Consider the following 12,591-nt stretch of genomic DNA (forward strand, 5'->3'; position numbering starts at 1 on the left):
TACCGAGTAAGCTGTGCAATCCCACACCGCTTAGGAAAGGTCAAGTGGGATGATTTTGAGATTGTGTAGGTATGGGACTACACACTTGAAGATGTCTTAAATGGATTGATTGGTACTGCCTATATCAAAAAGGTGCATCTTGTTTTTCAGTAGCCCATCACGAAAGAACTCCACGGTTAAGCATGCTTGACTTGGGGTAATTTCAAGATGGGTGACCTCTTGAGAAGTTTTCCCAGGAAGTGTGCGAGTGAGGACAAAGCACGCTGGAAATATTTGTGTTGGTCTGTAGGGCTAGTCGTCAGTCCATGAAGCACGTACTCGTGTATAAGAGCCATCATTCTGTGGGTGTAAGGGCCCAATGGAGGCTTGAATCGGGGACGTTACAAATGGTATCAGAGCCTTGACCCAGCCAGAAGTGTGGTCGACGAGGACGTCGGACCACGTAAGGGGGGTGATTGCAACAGTTAGTAGTCATGTGATCCGTAAGGGAAAATACTGGGTAGGCTGTTCAATCCCACACTGCCTGGGGAAGGTCAAGTGGGATGATTCTGAGATTGTGTAAGTATAGGACTACACAGTTAAAGAAGGCTTAAATGGATTGATTGATACTTCCTATGTCAAAAAGGTATATCTTGTTTTTTGGTAGCCCATCACGAAAGAACTACACGGTTAAGCGTGCTTGACGTGGGATAATTTCAAGATGGGTGACCTCCTCGGAAGTTTTCCCAGAATTGTGCGAGTGAGGACAAAGCATGCTAGAAATACTTGTGTTGGTCTGTAGGGCCAGTTGTTAGTCCATGAAGCAGCCAGAGTGACGTACTCGTGTATAAGAGCCATTATTCTGTGGGTGTAAGGGTCCAATTGAGACTTGAAGCGGGGACGTTACATGTTACCTTTTTAATTAAAAAAATGATATTCCTATTGCTATAAGAATTTCAAATTGCACTCTCATAGTTTAGGTATCACATGATTGCTGCAATAAGTCTTCTTAGTATGAAGACTACCTACTGCTAAGCATTAAACACTATATGAGGAGCAAAAGAGAGAGGCCTCAAGGGTACCACCCCGAGGTGAGTACCCACACCATGACAAGGTAGGGCAAATGGTAGGCCATATCCTGAGTGTCCTCACTGTGACCAACACATTCGATATTGTTCCAATGTTGTTCAAATCCCGTGTAAAGTTCAAAAGTGGTTACAAACCCATAAAAATAGAAGGATATTCCCATAAGAGACACACTTCAACCACCTTCAAAATTTAAGATGACGGTTAAAATATCTTTACAATAAAAATGCGTCTCCTCAAGAGAGATGCACCAACCATTTCCCTTGGGAAGGGGGTCCGAAAATATTACAAGATAGCTTAGCATCACTCAAGTTGATGTGCTAGGTAGTGGTCTAATATTGCTTTTTAGCATATTTCACGCAAATTAGCATTTCTCAAAATAAAAAGATATCTACTCAATGTAGCATAGGGAAGGTAAGCCTTTTGCTAACCAAGAAGAAAACAACCGGTAGCCGAGTGCTCAGTCCCTTTCTCCAATATAAATGCTTCTTTCCCTTCTTTATATACTATCATAAATACACACAGCAGAATTGAGTGGGCGGCTTAAGAGTCTGCCAAATTTTCCAACTTTTGACTATTGTGCATACAATCTATTATTATGCCACGTTCCAGTTGTCCTATATATATGTATGACACAATTCTCTATTGAGTTCATTACATAACATTGCCTACTTCTCTATCTCTCTCATTCTATATAATAAAGACTAGACACAAGAGTCGTTATCAACATACTGTATTTTGGGTTTTAACTTTTAATTCAGTTTCAGCAGAGGACAATAATGGCTAACGCTCATCAACAGCAGCACAAGAAGGCATATGGATGGGCAGCAAGAGATGAATCTGGCCTCCTTTCTCCTTTCCACTTCTCCCGACGGTATTTTTATATTACTTTCTTAAATTGACAGTTCAAGAGTCTTCAAGATTTCACCTGCTCTGTTTTTCATCTTTAAAAATACAAGAAATTGAAAATGAAAAGGAAAAGAAAAGATCTACAAAAGAAAGTAGACGGTTCTTCAATTGATTTTTTATCATGAATCTTGGTTGAATAATATGTATCTGATAATGCATATCACCAAAATAGAAATTAAGTCATACGTTTTTTATTCTTGAATTTATATGAAATTCGGTTCTGGTTTTTAAACTGGGGTTTTTGGTCTCTTCTTTTTCGTAGGGATGCTAAAGAGAATGACGTTACTTTCAAAGTGTTCTACTGTGGAATATGCCACACAGATCTGCACATGATCAAGAATGACTGGGGAATGTCTTCATATCCTCTCGTTCCTGGGTATGTAATAATATTATATTATAAAACTTATATATCATATATTTTGGTTATACAGACTTATGCATGGTCAAAGTCTTGACAAATTGATGGCTTCAAAAGTGGTTGACTTAGATTTTGGAACATTCTATTTCGAAAAGAATAAGATAATGAAAAAAGAAACTCTCATCTTATAATAATTTTAATATATTGGACAATTACCTTTTACTTTATAAATATTTGTTTACTTATTTAGTTATTTTCTTTTTTTGCAATGATTATAAACATATATTTCTTTCAATGGGAGAATGAGTGTAATTCTTGCCGACAAAATATGTGTTAATTTTTTGTGAAACAACGCATAAACACAGGCATGAGATTGTTGGTATAGTGACAGAGGTGGGCACTAAAGTGGCCAAATTCAAAGTAGGTGACAAAGTTGGAGTCGGGTACATGATTGGTTCTTGCCAATCATGTATTCAATGCTCAAACAATCTAGAAAACTATTGCCCTAAAATGATTCCCACTTGTGGTGCCACTTACCACGACGGAACCACCACCCTTGGTGGCTTTTCCGATGTAATGGTGGCGGACGAGCACTTTGTGGTCCGAATTCCAGACAATCTACCACTTGACGCCACTGCTCCTCTCCTTTGCGCTGGGATTACAGTATTCAGCCCATTAAGATACTTTGGGCTTGACAAGCCTGGTAATCATCTGGGTGTAGTTGGGCTTGGTGGGCTGGGCCACATCGCTGTCAAATTTGCCAAGGCTATGGGAGCAAAGGTTACTGTGATCAGTACTTCTCCTAATAAAAGGGAAGAAGCTGTTCAACATCTTGGTGCTGATTCGTTTTTGGTCAGTCGTGACAAAGATCAGATGAAGGTAAAATTCAAATAAATATATTTTGGGGTTTATTTTAGTAAAATAACAAAAATGATTATGTGATTTGTTGTGCTGTGTATTTTGAAGGTTGCCATGGGCACGTTAGATGGTATAATTGATACAGTTTCAGCAGTCCACTCTCTTTTGCCTTTCATTGGTCTTTTGAAGTGTCATGGAAAGCTGGTTATGGTTGGTGCACCAAACAAGCCTCTTGAGTTACCAGTTTTTCCTTTGCTCATGGGTATGTATTCGTATACATATAAATCTCTTATATCATACCATATGAAATTTTGAGAAAATTTAAATAAATATTTTAAAATGCAGGAAGGAAAATAGTAGCTGGAAGTTGCATTGGAGGAATAGAAGAGACACAGGAAATGATTGAATTTGCAGCAAAGCACAATATTGGATCTGAAATTGAAGTCATTCCAATGGATTACGTGAACACTGCAATGGAGCGCCTTAGCAAAGGAGATGTTAGATATCGATTTGTCATTGATATCCAAAACACGTTGAAGAATTAAACTTGCTTAATTTCTTCTTATGACGAGACTAGTTTTTTCTTTTTCTATTTTTTTTTTTTTTAAAAAAAAAATGATTTAGTAAATTTTGGGTTGTGCTGAGTTTTATGCATATGGTAGTTTTTGGAGAAACGTGACTATAGTTAAGATGCCAAAATTGTGGTTACGGGTCAAAATTTATTTGTTACTTTTCTGGATTTCTAATCAATGTAATGATTTCTTTTGATATTAATTGAAATAAATGAGGGTTTAAAAAAAATTTAAATAAATGAGTAAGATTTACCTTTTCTAAGAAAAAAGGTAGAATGTGTAAAAATATTAAAAATAAACTAGTATTTTTTTTTATATATTTATAGAAATATTTTTTTTATATATTTATAGAAATATAATTTTTTTTTATAGAATCTGAGCAACTAAATTATATTATAACTAGTGAATTTTTATAATTATATATATTTTTTTAAGTACAAAAAATGCATAATAATAGTTAAATAATTAATATATTATTAGATTCTTAGTTTAATATTTTTGATTAAAATGAGAAATTGTATGTAATATCAAATAAGTGATACTTTAAAAATTGGCTATAGAATGCATATCTAACTACTTAACATTTTTTAATATATGATACAAAATTTATAGATAGAAATTTTATTTGTATAGATTAATTTTTAAGAAAATTACCTTCTCCTTTTCTATTTTTAAATTATGAAAAAGTGAATTTCAAACTATTTAAATAAGATTGTACAAAAAAAAAAAAAAACTATTTAAGTAAGATAAAAAAAAAAAAAAAGATAGTTGTAGAAGAAAATTATAGAACCTGCCACTTAACTTATCATTAGGATTACATAATTTTATAAATACAAGAGCATCACAAATGCGAATAAAGAAAGAAAGTTTCTTTTTGTGAAATAGATTGTAAGTGGACTGGTTTATAAAATCCTCGAATTATATTTCAATTAAGCACATTGAGATTGAGAGTAATACCAATTTACAAAATTCATGATTAAATAACCTCAAAAAATAGCGGCAATAATCCTCAAAGTCATGCTTTTTATTTATCTGTTAGTCTTAATTTTAACTAAGACGTTATTTTTTTAAAAATTACCACGTGTCGAAATATTATTGATCTAAATTATTATTTTAATTTTTAAAATTAAAAATAAATAAATAATTTAAAATTAATTTCTTTTTTTTTTCTTTCTTTTCTTCTTCATCTTCTTCTCACTTCAAAAAATGGAAAGTAAATAAATTGAATGTTGTATTTTGATATACGTAATAAATTTTACATATATTTTTTTCTTTTACCGTTTACCTTTAAAAATTAAGATTTACATGTGTAATTTTTTTTTTTTTTTGCAAAAAGTTAAAAATAATAATACATATTTATTAATTATTATTATTTTTTTTAAAATTGATATCTATTATAACTTATAGCATCCTAAAAACACATTTATATTTTTTTCTCAAAAAACACACATTTATATTTATATTTTAATAAAATAATATCATAATTATGTTTATTAAAATTAAAATTATAAAATTAAATAATAATTCAAATTCAAATTTTACATATATATATTTAAAGAGTTTTTTTTATAATAAAAATATACATGTTAAAAATAGATTATATATCTACATATAAGTTAATAAAATGATAAGAACCGAGTTGGAGAATTTAAAATAGAATAGAAAAGTTAAAAATCTACATATCTACAACATATCGATCCAGAAATCCACCAACACATGTATCAATCTAATTTATTATTTGGAGAATTTTCTCAGCTAAAAAAACTAATGAGAATGAATTTTTTCTAACCTTGAAGAATTTCTCAAAGATTAAAAGCTTATCAAGTTCTAATCACTTTTTCTTTTTCAACTATAATTCTAATTGTTTATAAAAATTATTTGTATTATTTATTATTAAAATTCATACGAATCAAAAATATTATATAATATATATTTTTTTCACATATATATAAATTTTAATTTTTGAGGCCTCTAAAATGTGGGGTCTGGGACCTAGACCTTGACCACCCCACCCTGGTGTATAATTAATCTCATTTAAAACTTAAAAAAATGAATTAAAAAATTCAAAAAAAAAAAGAGAAAATAAAAAATTAACAATACCTTCTAAACATCATCTTCATATTGAGAAAAGCATATAATTAAGAAATTATGTTGTCCAATTGGTAGGTGCATAAGCACTTGTCCTTGGAGCTAATATATACATTTATCTAATTTCTTCATTCAACCTACTATCTATATATAGATTTGCTATTTTAATTTTTTCTGACCTTTTAAGAATAAAGTATAATTACATATATTAAATAATAATTAATAATTAATATATTAAAATTCATAATAGTTACTATATGTTTTTAAACATGATTTTTGAAGTTTCTATAATAAAGTGTAATTATATTAATATTTATTGATATATATTACATTAAATTGTTTTCATATTATGTAAAATATATGTAATATATCATTGTATTAAGATTGGAACGTTGGGTTACACATAGCTAAATAGAAAAGTTGATCTATAAATTATTATTTTTATTAATTAGAATGTACTAAACATATCATTTATTATGATTATGATAACGTGAGAAGAAGGTGAATAGTTTTTGAAATTAACAACTAATAAAATACTCATTAATTGTTATTAGTTTGTTAGATAGATTATAGATCCTTTTATTATTATTACATAAGAAAAATTAGAAAAAACCACAAATTTTAATTTGAATGTACTAAACATATCATTTATTATGATAATGTGAGAAGGTGAATAGTTTTTGAAATTAACAACTAATAAAATACTTATTAATTGTTATTAGTTTGTTAGATAGATTATAAATCCTTTTATTATTATTACATAAGAAAAATTAGAAAAAAACCACAAATTTAGAAAATTAGAATCCTAAAATACTAAACTGCCACATCATTGTGCTTAACAACAGAATTATATATATATACTAGGTTGAAGTTACGTGCAATGCACGTTTATTTTGTTATAATATATATTTTTAAAAAAATATATCATAATTTTAATTGTTACAATAATTAATGTCTAACATAAATTTAATTTTATAAATAGTGTTATTTTAAAGATGAAAAAATATTTTATATACATAATATATATAAAAAAAAATAATTTAAAAATTAAATTTAAAAAGAAACATGGCCTAAATAACAACCTTTAGGCCTGCTAGACACTGGTAAACATGGTAACCAAATCTAGCTTGATCTAATATACGAGCATAATTTAGCTTGTGAGTGAGATTGGCATTTGTAGATCGTGATTAATCAAGATTACATTAGATTTTTTACAAAGGTTAAAAATAAAACAAAAATGTTAAGGACAATTATTCGAGAGATGGAAAGGATATACATAACAACTTCTTTATTTTTCTTTTCTTGTTTTCCATTTCAATATGCAGAAATTATATAAAAAAAAAAATTAAAATATAGAAGAATATTGCTCAAGGCCTATTGAATAAGATATCACAATTTGAATTGAAAGTAATGGCCAAAAACATTCCTTCTCGCTTGGGATAGCAGCCTGTAAACATTCTACAAGTCACATACGCGATATGAATTTTGAAACGAATGGTTTTCATAATTTGAAACAAAGCAATAATGTTCCCGCCTCTAATAATTGAGAGCTTGCCATTTGAACCAACTGATAAGAGAGTTAAGAACTGAGCATTAATTTAGTTCTCTTGAGATGAATACAAGACCATGATTTAAGACGAACACATATATTTACAATAGAAATTTGAATAGTTTACCTCGAAACCCATCTTGCGGTAGTTCTGTGCATATAAACCCATTCCACACCTGTCACACAAAATGTTAATCAGATGAACTCTTCTAGTAAAGAAAAAGATGAACAAAATTCTTGTTTAAACTTTCATCTTACCATCTGAAATAGCTGATTCAACAGCAAAATACAACATATTACTTGCAATACATTTGGCGACACACAATAATATAACCATATCTATTTTGGGATAGACGGTTTATGCTGCAGAAGAAAGGAGCTTTCACCCCATTCCTGAGTGTTCTGATATTTCATTATTTTTTTTTATAAAGAAATAGCAATTATATCATTGCTATAAACAAACTTACCATTTTAGGGGAATTAAATTTTTAACAAACTTACCATTTTTTTAGGGAGTCAATGGCAGAGTTAAAATGAGTCATCCAGGTTTGTTAGAGAGATATGTGGGTAAGATGATTTTTTTAATTTAAAAAGAGATTATTAATATTTAAAAGATTTTTTAATTTTTTGGGTTTAATTATTGGGTTTATTTGTTAACGGGAGATCAAACCTATTAACATCGTTAAATTTAACAGAATATTCTTTTAAAAATAAGTATATTCTGTTAAACCAAGAATCACTTTTAATATATAAAGATATAGGTGTGACTATTTAATGGTTACATTTTTATTGTAATCATATGGTTACATTTTTTTTTTACCTATAATAGCAGGTTACTAATAGGTAGACATTTCTTTTTTAGAATTAATTAATTATAATTAACTATTTTCTTAAAATAATTAATTAAATATTTAACAAGACCTCTTTTAGCAATTAATACTTATATTTAAATCCTTACTCTAATTATTTTAATAATTAAGCCATTTAATTATAATATTTACAATAAAATTTATTTTTTTACAAAAATTAAACTTTTTTTTACACAAATTAAAATTCTCTTCTTATAATAAATTTTTAAATAATTAATTATTTTTAAATGATATTTAATTATTTTGTTACAATTACATGAACTAAGTATGAGGCCTCAAGCTAGTCAATCGATAACAAGTGTAGCCATTTTTTTTCTAAAAAATCCTTCAACTTATTTCACGTTTTACTTTTTAAGCATTTAAATAAAAAAAATTAGATAATTAAGTGTAATAATTTAAAAATAAGATTACAAGTATAATAAAATTTAAATTATGAAATTATATGTGTATAATTTTAAATTATAAAAAAAAATTCTATAAAATTTTAAATAATTTAAGTGCAAAAAAATAAATTGCTAAAAGATCCTTATATAGTAATAAATTGTAAAAAATTAATTAATAATTATAATTAATTTAATTTTAAAATATAATTAATCTTAATTAAAGTTTTATAAGGAAATAAATTATTAGGTTACTTTCAGGTTACAAGTTATTTATTATTTATTTTTATTTAATTTTCAAATTAATCACAATCATTTAATAGTAATTCAATGGCTTAAAAAAATGTGTCCATGATGGTTACAATAAAAATGTAACGATTGAAACTTCTTCCATATATATATATATAGAGATTGAGAAGTTATAATTAAATAAAGTTTGTAGAAAAAAAAATTAAAATATCAAAAAATATTAATCTAACAATAATAATAATAAACAATTAATAATACTATATTATAATATAATTTGATTTTAGACTAAATATAATGTTTATTAATAAATTATAATTTAAAATAAAATTATTAATTTTACATAAATAAATTTAAAAAATATATATTTTATTACGATGTAATTATTTTAATACATATCTATATTTTATTAGTAGAAACTTAAAAATTATAACTAAATATAATTTATAAATTATTTTTATTTATATGTGGATAAGACTTAATTGTTTTTATAACAAATTAAAAATTGATCTTCAATAAAGTTTATAATGTATCTCTAATTTTTATGTGGCTTAGAAACTAGGAAAGAAGAAAAAGAACAGGACCACAAGCACACGACTGAAGTCAAAATCAATAACAATAAGAATGCAACAATCCTTTTCATAAAAAAAATGCCACAAACCTATTTTCTTGATGAGAAGCATCCACATAATTCTTCTGGAATCCTCCACACAAATATGGAAATTAAAATGAGACGTGTCAGAAGTATAGGTGGCTGACATTCTATGTTTTTCTAATTTCTAGTATAGTGTCTTTATTTTCATTTGAAAAAGTTCTTGTGTTCCCAAGAAATAGATTCACTTCTTCTAGCTCACATAATTTTGTAAGCCCATACCTTACAAAAGAAAAAAAAAAACAGAAGAATCGATAAGCGCATACGTCAGCACTAGCCTAAGCGCATACGTCAGCACTAGTCACAGGGTGTTAAGAATCGTAAGTTACATTAACAATGAGTAGAATAGCCTATATTTTTATATATAACTCAATTCCTAACCATTTATTCTAACATTTTTTACAATACAGGAAAAGGCTAGATAATCCTGCTGTGCTGTTACATTTACCTTTTCCTATAAATATATATAACCAAGTAATTGCTAAGGGAAATAATTTAAACCTCTTTTTTCCTAATTTATTCATCCTTTAATTATCTCCCCATTTTGTAACGCTAGTTCCTCCTCTATATATTTACTCACATTGTTTTCACAACTGAGAGAAAAAAAAAATCAAACATAAACTTTGGATCCAAACAATGACAAAGTCCTACGAAGAAGAGCATGCCAAGGAGGCCTTTGGTTGGGCTGCAAGAGATTCATCTGGAGTCCTTTCTCCCTTCCATTTCTCAAGAAGGTTTATTTCTTTTGTTTTAATTTTATTTACTTGGGTTGGGCTCTTTTTTCTAGATCTCTCCTGTAAAATTCATATACAACAAAAGAATATTGTTCCATGGATACTAAGGTTTTGCTTTAATATAATATAGTGAAACGTTTCTTGTTATAATTTTCTAAGATGTGTTGTGGTGTGTGTAATTGTGTGTGTTTGGCTGCAGAGAAAACGGAGAGAAAGATGTTACATTCAAAGTGTTGTATTGTGGAATATGCCACTCTGATTTGCATATGGTCAAGAATGAATGGGGAAATTCCACCTACCCTCTTGTGCCTGGGTATGTGCACATGTATTCTCTACATCATTCCCATTTAATTTATATAATTACATTTAACACTTATGTTAAAAAAATTCCTTCAAATAGTCTGAAATTTGTAGTATGGTTAGATATATAATGACTATTCTTTTTAGTGTGTTGGGTATTAATCTCTGAATGATTTAATCGAAAAATGTTTTTCTTTTTCTTAATAACTATAGGCACGAGATTGTTGGTGTAGTGACAGAGGTGGGAAGCAAAGTGGAGAAGTACAAAGTTGGTGACAAGGTTGGCGTGGGTTGCATGGTTGGCTCTTGTCGCTCATGCGACAGTTGCGCCAATGATCTTGAGAATTACTGCCCAAACATGATTCTCACTTATGCCTCCAAATACTACGACGGAACCACCACCTATGGCGGTTACTCCAACGTCATGGTGGCCGACGAGCATTTCATCGTTCGCATTCCGGATACCTTACCTCTCGATGCTGCAGCTCCTCTCCTCTGTGCTGGGATCACAGTGTACAGTCCCTTGAAATACTTTGGACTCGATAAGCCTGGTCTTCATGTTGGGATCGTTGGCTTAGGTGGGCTAGGCCACGTGGCTGTCAAATTTGCCAAGGCTCTCGGGGCTAAGGTCACTGTCATTAGTACCTCCCCAAATAAGAGGCAAGAAGCTATTGAAAGCCTTGGTGCTGACTCATTCTTGGTTAGCCGTGACCAAGAACAAATGAAGGTATAATACATATGCTCAGTTTGTTTATTTTTGCTATTTATTAATTAATTAGTCTTCCCACATGTGGTGCAAATAACTGTGTTTACTTTAATATTGTTACACAAAATGATCATATGAGATGTTTAGACATTATAATGTGTAATTTAAATTTGCTGATTAAAAATGTTTATTATTAGTTAATTTCACCATTATGTAGTGTTAGTGTGGTTTCAACAGTCATAAATGAAATGTAATTAAGTTTGTGCCTAATAAACTAAATGCATTTGTGTTGTTCTTGTAATTTGGATGGAGAAGGCTGCCATAGGAAGCATGGATGGTATTATTGATACGGTTTCTGCTGTCCATCCTCTGCTACCTTTGATTGGTCTTTTGAAGCCTCATGGAAAGCTTATTATGGTTGGTGCTCCGGAGAAACCACTTGAGCTACCAGTTTTTCCTTTGCTAATGGGTGAGTTCATCAATATATATATATATATATGTGATGGTGATGTCTTAACTATAATATTTTGTAGCTGTTGACTTCTGCGTACTAAACAACATTATTATTGATATGTTATATGATTGAATAGGGAGAAAGATAATCGGTGGAAGTTGCATTGGAGGGATGAAGGAAACACAAGAAATGATTGACCTTGCAGCCAAACACAACATCACAGCTGAGATTGAGGTTATTCCTATTGATTATGTGAACACAGCAATGGAGCGCCTTGCCAAAGCAGATGTTAGATACCGTTTTGTGATCGACGTTGCAAACACAATGAAGCCAGCTGATAGTTCTTCATAAGCTTATTTTATATTCATGTATTTGTTTTGACTATGCTTATTACTCACTGGTGTATGGGACTCCATTAGAAACCACCAATTTCGGCTTAAGTGTCTTTATTTTGGTTTTTGCAAACATTTCTTGGGTTTTGGATAAACATTGTGGAATAAAACGTAAGCAATTTACATGAATCAGGAGTGTATTCATTACTCCAAAACTATTTACATTTTACAAATCTAACAGCTTCTTCAAAAGAGAGGACCTCAGTGTTAGTAGTTGAATCTATACATAATAAATTCCCCAAAAAAAGAAAAAAAATTTCCAATTACAAACTAGTACACCATTCTATATCCTCATGTCCTATATGTTTAGGCCAAATACATGAGATTCTAATTCTAACATGTTCTTTCGTTTTATGAAACATAACACTTGTATACACTGAATCAATAAGCTCTCCAAATATGATAAATAAGAGAGATTAAGACAGCTGAGAGAACCCACTTTTTGAATTTGGAAAATTA

The 12,591-nt window shown here is 29.4% G+C and overlaps 2 protein-coding genes and 1 long non-coding RNA gene across 3 annotated transcripts; 2 read left to right on the plus strand and 1 right to left on the minus strand.

Moving 5' to 3' along the window:
* Positions 1-1,574: 1,574 nt before the first annotated feature.
* LOC115712849 (probable mannitol dehydrogenase) lies at positions 1,575-3,864 on the plus strand. The gene is made up of 5 exons (XM_030641239.2): positions 1,575-1,939; positions 2,237-2,350; positions 2,698-3,211; positions 3,299-3,452; positions 3,536-3,864. The coding sequence occupies exons 1-5, from the start codon at positions 1,845-1,847 to the stop codon at positions 3,733-3,735; spliced, it is 1,077 nt and encodes a 358-aa protein (XP_030497099.2). The 5' UTR covers positions 1,575-1,844; the 3' UTR covers positions 3,736-3,864.
* Positions 3,865-7,121: 3,257 nt separating this feature from the next.
* LOC133037331 (uncharacterized) lies at positions 7,122-7,890 on the minus strand. Its single transcript, XR_009687435.1, has 2 exons — positions 7,527-7,890; positions 7,122-7,417 (listed from the first exon to the last, which is right to left on the minus strand). It is a non-coding gene; the product is annotated as an uncharacterized LOC133037331 (long non-coding RNA).
* Positions 7,891-9,701: 1,811 nt separating this feature from the next.
* On the plus strand, positions 9,702-12,261 carry LOC115725521 (probable mannitol dehydrogenase). Its single transcript, XM_030655073.2, has 6 exons — positions 9,702-9,866; positions 9,957-10,280; positions 10,480-10,593; positions 10,794-11,307; positions 11,602-11,755; positions 11,877-12,261. The coding sequence occupies exons 2-6, from the start codon at positions 10,183-10,185 to the stop codon at positions 12,089-12,091; spliced, it is 1,095 nt and encodes a 364-aa protein (XP_030510933.2). The 5' UTR covers positions 9,702-9,866; positions 9,957-10,182; the 3' UTR covers positions 12,092-12,261.
* Positions 12,262-12,591: the final 330 nt, after the last annotated feature.

This window comes from Cannabis sativa, chromosome 4, assembly GCF_029168945.1.
Source record: "Cannabis sativa cultivar Pink pepper isolate KNU-18-1 chromosome 4, ASM2916894v1, whole genome shotgun sequence".
NCBI lineage: Eukaryota > Viridiplantae > Streptophyta > Magnoliopsida > Rosales > Cannabaceae > Cannabis > Cannabis sativa.

Bases quoted from the DNA above. Each gene is read 5' to 3' on its own strand.
- LOC115712849 (XM_030641239.2), top strand. From the start codon at position 1,845: ATGGCTAACGCTCATCAACAGCAGCACAAGAAGGCATATGGATGGGCA. The intron at 1,940-2,236 runs GTATTTTTATAT...TCTTTTTCGTAG, and splicing joins CCTTTCCACTTCTCCCGACG to GGATGCTAAAGAGAATGACG. The intron at 2,351-2,697 runs GTATGTAATAAT...GCATAAACACAG, and splicing joins TCATATCCTCTCGTTCCTGG to GCATGAGATTGTTGGTATAG.
- LOC115725521 (XM_030655073.2), top strand. From the start codon at position 10,183: ATGACAAAGTCCTACGAAGAAGAGCATGCCAAGGAGGCCTTTGGTTGG. The intron at 10,594-10,793 runs GTATGTGCACAT...TAATAACTATAG, and splicing joins ACCTACCCTCTTGTGCCTGG to GCACGAGATTGTTGGTGTAG. The intron at 11,756-11,876 runs GTGAGTTCATCA...ATGATTGAATAG, and splicing joins AGTTTTTCCTTTGCTAATGG to GGAGAAAGATAATCGGTGGA.